The sequence below is a fragment of the Chanodichthys erythropterus genome, chromosome 14, assembly GCF_024489055.1.
Source record: "Chanodichthys erythropterus isolate Z2021 chromosome 14, ASM2448905v1, whole genome shotgun sequence".
NCBI lineage: Eukaryota > Metazoa > Chordata > Actinopteri > Cypriniformes > Xenocyprididae > Chanodichthys > Chanodichthys erythropterus.
In genome coordinates, this window is record NC_090234.1 from 41,929,104 (window position 1) to 41,938,697 (window position 9,594).

Below are 9,594 nucleotides of genomic sequence, written 5' to 3' on the forward strand. Positions count from 1 at the left end.
TTAATTCACCTAAATCTGATTAGTAGAGAATATTTGCAAGTGTGCAGTTTTAATGCAACAGCATAATGAGCATAAATATAACGTTGACAGCAGTTTAATAAAAAGTTGTCATATTAGTGTGTTCAGTTGCTAATATTTTTTTCTTTAACCGTTTCATCAACTGTTGGCATCAAAGTTTCTTGTTTACAGCCACATAATGGTAAATTATCTAACTTGGCAATTTCTAGACTGAATCTTATATTAAGAATGAGAGGGGATTCTGAAATCTTTGCAGGGTGTGCGTGACCATAGTGTCTGGATGTAATCTAACAAGTCTGGCCCAAACACTAAAATATGTCTTATTTCAAAAAGCAAAGTAAATATAAATAACTTACTGTATTAACTGCCACACTTCTAATTAATTTTATTTAGATTTAGTTTTATTTGGAGTATTAAGTACCAAATGTCTAGAACTCAAGTAGCAGCAAGGAAACTAAATGGAAAATCAATGCAAATGAATAACGGGTTTATCTTTTACATTTACATGAACTGAAATGATCTCTAATTAAAGGTACCAGAAATCTGATGCAACTCTGAACATTGTGGACAATATGTATACAAAACATAACAAGAGTTTCCCCAAATCTGGCTTTATAAACTGAACTGGCACTAGGTTTCAGGCATCTAATTTCAGGGACATTACACATGTGTAAGAATATTACGCCCATTTTCATTGATCTGAGTCACATTATATTATTGAGTTTGTTGCTGCAATAGCTCAAAAACCTTTCACTGGTGTAGCAAGGATAACCTTGCAACTATCAAAGTAAAATGTACTCTTTCAGATTACCTGATACATTTTTCATTTAACATTTAAGTGATGTTTACCAAAAGGTTTTGTAAAATATAGGCAGTTTGAATGCATAATATAAGTACCTGTAAGCAGCAAATGAAACAAAGGAACATTTGTATTTTATATTCAAGTCACATACAGATTTGGGCCAATAACCAACAGTGGATAAATGTGAACTATTAATCAGTTGTCCATATGATCAATGTGTTTGTTTTGGTAATTATTTCAGATTTCTTGCACCTAAGAGGTTCATTTCCAATTGAGACCTGCCAGGATGGCCACACACCTTCTGAAGTATTTGTTACAAATGTCTTTTTGACATCAGAACATCCAAGAAGCATTCATATTTTTCTTCAGATTTGGGTAGGAATAGGTGGGAAGGGGTCTGTTCAATGGAAATTGTTTGATTTTTACTTTATTTGCTGGAAATTGTATTTTATTTTTAGATGTATGATTTGAAAATGAATGTTTTATGTGTTGGAATGAATGTGCGTGTATGGACTGTGATCCAGTTAGAGATTCAAAAACATGTCTGAATAAATAATATGATGATTGTTTTATAATGAATCCATGAATGAACAAAACATTTTCTTATAGCCACAAGCAAACCCCTTACTTAATGTATGTAACTCAATGGTAGTAGCGCATGCAGGAAATCCGTTCAAATGAATCAAGTGTATTTAATGTATTTGTTACCTGACGACTCTTATAAACTAACATTGAGCATTGCAAATTATAATATATTTAAGTTTAAAATATTTATCAAATTCTTTCTTTTACACAAACTCCACGGGTTCAGATTCATTAAAATGAGATGTAGGGTTTGGGAGACTGCCAGCATTTTCCTTCCTCTTTCCAATCAAAATACCAAGTTCTTGGCACCTAAGCATCATGCCCTCCTCATTTACAGTGAATTGCTTGTTCAAATATAAAGCAAAAAAAATTAAAATCTTTTACTGTTCAAGAAACAGACCAACAGTACACATTTTCAAACCCTTCCTAATCAAACACACAATTCAGCTCATTGGTAGAGACTTCAAGCAGAGATGCCTTAATCTGAATATGCCCAATTCCCTACTTTACAAATGGTTCATAACACTACATCATAGTTTTCATAAAAACGGTAGGCATAAAGTACATAGATGATCTTCTGCCAAGATTCAGAAGTGGACATCTGATGGTCCCATGAGGCCACGAGAGGTGTTGTGAATGGAAGTGAAGCAACGTAACTGACATGGTCACAAGACTATGAGAACTTTGCGGATGTATTATTTCTGTATTTCAGATATATCCAACACACATTCATACTATACAGAACATACTTTATTAACTGTTGCAAAGTTCGTACCTCACCAAATGTGGCATCTACTCTGATGTTTACGTAGTATCTACTCTGTATGTGATTTCTAGCATTTTAGTAAAGTTCAGAAAATTCCAACCTGTAGCATCATAGAAAATGTAAAGTCAGTGTGTGCCTTGATAGCCAATCACGTTATAGTCTCGATGTCATTTGAATTGCTTTTGGAATTGTACAACAGCTAGTCACTTTGTAACTGATTGTAACCTCAATCCAAAACAAATTGTTAATAGGAAACTTGAAGATTAGCTGATCGGCCACATACTCATGAAGAGGTGGTTTCTTCATAAAGGCAGTTTATTAAATGTTCTGAAGTTTCAATGACATCCATGGCCTTGTATCATTTTATTTCTTATCTAGGAGGCTTCTCTGAAGTCGCTTCTCTAAGTCATGAAATGGGTAGGTCAGGTAAGGGAGATATCCAAAATGTGTTCCTGTTGGTGTGCCTCCAGGAAAAAGGGTTGGTGAACACTGATTCAGGTTGTGCCAATTGATGCAATGGATTCAGTAATATTTTCCTAATGGGGGTCCTTAATGCATTGTGGAATGATGTATGTTAGGGATAAATTGCTCTTATTATCCCCAGTCAGTTTAAATGTAGTTAGTAACAAATCCTGTGTCAGTTCTAGCTTCAATGTTAGATGTAATCAGCAAATGCTGGCAGTTACTCAAACTCCATACAGATACACACATTTGCTTATAAGAAAGAACAACACAAAAGTGACATGTAACAAATGATTAGTGTTTGATATAAATTCTTTTGGATTGTCTGTACTGCGCTGCCATGAGTGACATGTCTGTATTCTCACTGCATTCAAGATAGATGTGTTAACAGGAGCTCCGGGGGTAAGTGTGAACATTGTTATTTTGCCCTTGATTTTGTTCATTCATGTATTCTTTGTTTCTGTACTGCAATAGAAAATGACAGTATTGATGCCAAATGCACACTCTCAATCCTTTCTTGTTGTCATGTCAAATTTTAAATGGGTTTGCATCTCACATTACCCTTTAATGCTTTACGGTATCAGCGTTCAACGTTTGAACAAATGTTCCTCTTGATGAAGCCAGGTTGCTTTTCTCTTTAACTTGCTGTACTGTTATCTTTGAGTGTTTAAAGAATTTCCTGATCGGGTGTTTTTCGCCTTGTCGCTTCAAAGATGCCATTTTTCAGCCATGGAAATGAAGATTCACCCACTATAAAACCTCTTGAGGATATGAGTTTCTCCTTTATTTTTTTAATCAGAAGATGGATTGGCATGATTTCCTTTCATCTTTCCAGGGCGCTTATTACAGATTCAAGAAGACATGTTTGTACTTCTACGTTATTCTATCTACAGTTATTGTCTCCTTGTTGCCGCTGCTTTACTATGTTTATTAATAGCATTAATAAACAAAAGCACAATTTCCTTTTCACCATTTTTTAAATGAATCATCTGTCCAGTTCATCTTGCATTGAAGATAATTCTTGGAAAATCATCTGGCAGTTCCAGACTCCTTCTCAAACTTCTTGCCAGTCAATCTTGTGGAAATAATCCCGAATTATGGTCATTTTTCATATATCATGTTCTTGTCTACTTGTGTGTATGCTTCAATAGTTTTTCATTTTCTATTGCAGTTGAGATGTCACTACATTATCAATGTTTTTAAATTATATACATTTTCAATGATTTGTGCAATTTTTTTACCCTCTTTAAAGAACATAAATGTCAGAAATAAATTAGGATATGAAATAAAGAAAGGGACAGTGTGTTTGTTTGTGTGTGTGAGAGTGGTTTACAAACATTTGCCTTAGAGCAGCAGTGTTAACACGCTAATTTTATCATTGCGCAGCATGAGGAACGCTAGTGGACTGACTGCAGCTGACCTGGCCCATGCCCAGGGCTTTCAAGAGTGTGCCCAGCTGCTTTCCAATGCCCAGAACCAGCAGCTCAGCCAGCTTAACGGCTTCTCAACCAATGGCTCTGTGTGCTTTGGGGACCGCAAGCTTATCCAAGAGCGGAGCACCCTTAATGGGGTTCCCAGCCGAAAGAGGTCCCTTGATTGCATGGAGTCTAATCACATTAAAAAGGCCAGAACAGATGGTAAGTCTTAACTGTATATTTTAAAAGTTTAAACATTCAAGCGATTTTACACCATTCAAGAGCAAGAAGACTCAACTAAACTCAATTTGGTAGTCAGAGTACTCGAACACCGAATTGACCGAATTCTCTTTTGTGTCTCCTTACTCTTGAGTGGACAAATACACACAAAATGACAAAATACCCATTTTGGTATTTATACCCATATCCTCATTAAAGGGTTAGTTCACCCAAAAATGAAAATTACCCCATGATTTACTCACCCTCAAGCCATCCTAGGTTTATATGGGTGTTAATAAAGGCCTTCTGAAGCGAAGCAATGCATTTCTGTAAGAAAAATATACGTATTTAAAACTTTAAAACTAAAATAACTAGCTTCCAGCAGATGGCTGTACACATCAGTTTACTGCGAAAGAGTGAACTCTGACCCAATGATGAACACGGAAATGCAGAGGATAGAGAAAAACAAAATGCTGGTCAATAATTAGAAGGCTAAAATGAGAATTTTTAAAGAGAAATGTCAGAGGATTTCGATATAAGAGAAGAGGAGCTTGAGTTTGTTGCACAGTCCTATTTGTTTGAACAGCGAGAGGCATCAAAGCTTTTGATACTCCTACATCGCATCAGGGGTTACTCTAAGTTGACGAGCGTACAGCCATCTTCAGGAAGCTAGTTATTTTAGTTTTTAAAGTTTTAAATATGGATATTTTTCTTACACAAACGCATCGCTTCACTTCAGAAGGCCTTTTTGGTGTCGGGGCAAGTGGAAATTTTGGAAGGGTAGGTAAAAACTTGAACCACTAGCCCAATCAGGCCTTTAGAACAAAAAAATATTCTTGTTAAACCCTGCATTAATACCTCAGCATGTGTCATTGCAGATCTTGGTCATCAGCCAATAAATGGAGTAAACAGATCCAGCGGACAGGACCAGATGGAGAACATGCACATGGAGTTTGGGCCACCGCTGAGCACCACAGGTGGGAACCGACCCTTAAATGGATCCTTGCCTTTGGGGTCCAATGGCTACACGATTCCAGAGCAAGACAGGGGGGACCAAATGGAGAGCTCATCCTCTCCAGTCCACAAAGAGTTGGAGATCTTCACTGTGACCTCAATGCAGATACCATGTCGTTGTACTAACTCCTATGCCTATTTGTAGGGGCATTTGCCTTTGCTTCCTTTAAGCTCTTTTGGTGATGTGTGCTTTGGGAGGGAAAATTTAATTTGGCACACATCATATGTATAAAACATTTGATCATAAGTTACTCAAACCACCCGTCCTTTTAACTTTTGGTGGTATGCACTTTGTTTTAAACTAAAATGGAGAAGTCTTTTGCTCAGCGGAAGCAAATTGAGTTTTGTTTTGCACAATAACTTCCTTGAATGCCATTTTAATTTTGATTCCAATGCGTTGCAAGAACTATTCAATGATTCAGATATTTTACCTTCTCTCTAAAGTAGTTGCATTTTGTTATGAGGCTGTTTTTATGCCATGAAATCGATACTTGGAAAGTATGTCAATGTTGCTTCAGTCTTAGTATGATACTGATTCACAGCTTTTGCTTGTGAATTGTAATTGCCCTGCCAACTTTCTGCCCTTGAATTTTGTAACATTGGATTTTGGTTCAGGCTATTGGTTAATACTTTTGATATGATTGCAGGAAAATAATATGGGTCGAAGTAGCAAGAAAAAAAAAAAGATTACAGATGAATGGATTTTTTTTCCATGTTTAAAATATAAAACATTGTGCATTTTATTTTCAATCTTTTTTTTTTTTCTTTTTTATTTCTTAAACTTTTAATTATCTTGTTATGCCAAAGCATATCTTTTCATGAATGTATAGAGTACATCCATGGACCTTCGCTGTGCAGCTTTCATATGCGTATTCCTGTTTGGAAGAGGTGCTCTTCAGTCACTTCTTTAAACTTAGACTATTTTACTATATTAGGTTGTTCTCTTTCTTTCTGTTGCTGTTATTGCAAAATCTGTTGAAGAGGGTCTGTCTTGTTAGATTTATTCAGTCTCAAGTGTTTATCAGTCAGGTTATTGTATGAGGGTAAAAGTGTACCTTTTCCTTGCTAATGTTTTGGATAGCATTACACATGTAGTGTAGAAAATATTTGCTAAGTATGATATTAGCGATTAACTGAGAAAAGTTGATTGATCAAAAGTTGATTACATTGTACTTTATATACATTCATATAAAAACTGTCATATTTCACAAAGAACAAAAGAAATTTTGCACAGCATATAGTCTATCGCATGATTGCCTACTCAGACTATTCTGAATGACAAAGGGACGTCTGACTGTAAGTGCTCATTTGAACAGCAGATATGTCTGACATTGAGTTTGAGATGGAAAATGTTCATGTGTGAATGCCTAAAATTGATGCAAATGTAATTTCTATACTCATTAAATGTTCTGTCATTTAACAATCATCATTGACTCTTGGGTTTGTACTTGGGAATAGTTTGTAAGAACATGTTTGCAAAAGAGAGGCCATGTGCATGTTCAATTGATACTGTTTTTTTTATTTTTTTTGTAGTTTATCATCCAGTGGTTTGCACCTTCCATTGTAACCCCTAAACTACTTTGCTGCTCCCAAATTTAACATAAATGAGATTAAGATTTAATCCTATTATTTAATGTTGAATAAATATTAAGTCCTAAGGCAAAATGTTTAATGTTGCAGCTAATGTAGGGCAGTGTGCCTGGTCAATATATTTGTAGAGGTAAGCAATACCATGACTTGAAGCAGGACTTCAATCTCAGGTTCAAATGTTCAGCTATAATCATGTTATGTAAACCAAACTGGATGTGACCCTAAACTGAACAATCTACTGAGTGCCCCTGAAATATCCACTAAAGAATATCAACACTGCAGAATCAATCGTATTAAAGACGAAACTTGTTGGAAATTGTTGTGCAAAACAAAAACATTCAGTTAATATTTTTTTCTTTAATGATGAGATTATAATTCATTTGTTCTCTTTGACAGCAGGACTTCCTTTAAACGGGCACTGCCATCCTGTGCAGCACCTCAATGGAGGTGACCTGACGCGTGAAAGCGTAAATGGGAATTCAACTGAGGTTGAGAATGGTGATCATATTGGGAATGTGGGTGTCTCTTTGAATCTTGGTTTCTTTGACATTGGCCTTCATCATAATGGAGACACAGCTGAGAACATGGAGGACGCAAGCAGTCAGATAGAGCACCGCAAGTCAGTCAGTGTTGAGGAGCAGTATGACCACATCACCTTCAACACCATGCACCTCTATCATGGCTGTTAGGACGTCCCATCCAGACTCGTATGCCTTTATAGATCAATAGAGAATGTGCTGAATTGCTTTAAGTCCATGTACTTTGAAAAGGTCACTGTATTTGTATTTGTTGCAAGACAAAAAAGTGCAATCCTTTTTATTATTGTTATTATTTTATAATTTCGGCCATTTAATTCAGCTGGAGAATCCCAAAAGCTGTACTTTTTTTATGCATTATTTCTAAGGACATTTGTTGTATTAATTGTGCCTACATATAAAATGTAATTGTTTACTGACGCCCGTTTCTTACATAGCTAATTACTGTGTACTAGATTAATAAAATGGTTGATGAATTGACTGGATCATGAATCATGTTTTCTAACCTACAATCTCAACCCTTGACAATATTTACATTTTCACCTCTTGTAATATGTATGTAGGAACCAAAATGTTGGTTTTCACTAGTTTTGCTGACCTGAACGTTACGTATTTTGGTTGTGTTTGATAGTCCACACACAGTTTTAAGTCTGAGAACATTTCTGACTCAAACTGCCCTCTTTAAAGTAAGTTAGCCAAAACTTACCTTTCCTCCTGATTATTATCGAATATGTGATTGAAAAAGATGAAAAACAAATGAACACTAATCGTTTACCTGTTGTGAAATATCTTTAACGCGTCAGAGTACAAAAAGGTCGTCGTTTATTGTCGCCCATTTCTTACATAGCTAATTAACGTTACTGTGTACTGAATGGTTGATGAATTGACTGGATCATGAATCATGTTTTCTAACCTACAATCTCAACCCTTGACAATATTTACATTTTCACCTCTTGTAATGTGTATGTAGGAACCAAAATATTGGTTTTCACTGGTTTTACTGACCTAAAAGTTACGTTTTTGGTTGTGTTTGATAGTCCACACACAGTTTTAAGTCTGAGAATAACATTTCTGACTCAAACTGCCCTCTTTAAAATAGCCAAAACTTACCTTTCCTCCTGATTATTATCGAATATGTGATTGAAAAAGATTAAGAAATCAAATCGAACACTAATCGTTTACCTGTTGTGAAATATAACGCGTCAGATTTCAAAAACGTCGTCGTTTATTGCATTCCCCGCCTTAACCGCTAGGAGGACACTGACCTCATTCCTCCTCCTGCTCAGACCGTACCAACTGTTAGAAAAACAGGGGGACCCCTGCCCTTTACGTAGTCTGAGAAGAACATTTCAGGCAAATTATCGCATTATATTCATCCTTACCCATAAAGACATCAAATTAATAGTGACAATATCAATCATTGGGTCTCTAAAAAAAACACAAAATTGATTAGTATGATGGTTTTCAGTCGCAAATACCCCCCTGTGCTGCACAGGTGGTATAATCGTGTCTCGTGAAAAGACGTCTTGTACTCAAAAAGGCATACTAATCGTCACTGTTGTGACATATACAGTTACATTAGGATTTGTTATTAGGGCTCTAAAAATAATCGCTGACGCTTTTAGTGTAGTTAAAAATGTCTACTCCAGCTAGAAGGCGACTCATGCGAGATTTTAAGCGGTGAGTAGCTGTGAAATGATAGATGTGTTTGTTTTGGTGGAATAGCTGGCTAGCGTTAGCTGGTTAGCTTTATATCACTCAGTTCGGTGGACGGTTATTAAACGTAATATAAACGATTCAAAATACGCCATTTAATGTTGTGCTTATTGCTGTAAGTCTATCGGTACTATCACATTACCTGTTTAAATTTCGAGGGTTCACAGAAACTCCACGTTTATTTGAGCTATTAGCTAGCTAGCTAGTATAAGCCGGTTAGAGAAGTTATTCAAGCTTGACTTGTTTGGATGTGATTATTGTAGTTTTTAGCCAATATATTGTTTATTTCTAGTAATGTTTATATAGTAAAGAGAAGCCACACTTTATCATGTAATATCCTAGGTTTTTCCTAATCAGTTATTTTGATTGACACGCTGAAAATCAGTTTTGAGTTAGTGTTTTGTGGTGCTCCCACAGGCTCCAGGAGGATCCGCCAGCCGGAGTCAGTGGAGCTCCATCGGAGAACAACAT

At 36.0% G+C, this 9,594-nt stretch overlaps 2 protein-coding genes across 4 annotated transcripts in view; both read left to right on the forward strand.

The window, feature by feature from the left end:
- ankrd10b (ankyrin repeat domain 10b) overlaps nucleotides 1–8,327 on the forward strand; it is a 30,769-nt gene extending 22,442 nt beyond the window's left edge. The window contains exons 4-6 of one of the 2 annotated variants that reach the window (XM_067408884.1): nucleotides 4,020–4,270; nucleotides 5,146–5,244; nucleotides 7,268–8,327. In XM_067408884.1, the coding sequence (XP_067264985.1) occupies nucleotides 4,020–4,270; nucleotides 5,146–5,244; nucleotides 7,268–7,560 (643 nt within the window). In that variant the 3' untranslated portion in view covers nucleotides 7,561–8,327. The remainder of the gene's footprint in view (nucleotides 1–4,019; nucleotides 4,271–5,145; nucleotides 5,245–7,267) is intronic. The other variant, XM_067408885.1, reaches the window with a different exon arrangement.
- Nucleotides 8,328–8,928: 601 nt separating this feature from the next.
- ube2al (ubiquitin conjugating enzyme E2 A, like) overlaps nucleotides 8,929–9,594 on the forward strand; it is a 7,577-nt gene continuing 6,911 nt past the window's right edge. The window contains exons 1-2 of one of the 2 annotated variants that reach the window (XM_067409965.1): nucleotides 8,929–9,087; nucleotides 9,541–9,594. The exon at nucleotides 9,541–9,594 is cut by the window's right edge and continues 27 nt beyond it. In XM_067409965.1, coding sequence (XP_067266066.1) covers nucleotides 9,044–9,087; nucleotides 9,541–9,594 — 98 coding nt within the window. In that variant the 5' untranslated portion in view covers nucleotides 8,929–9,043. The other variant, XM_067409966.1, reaches the window with a different exon arrangement.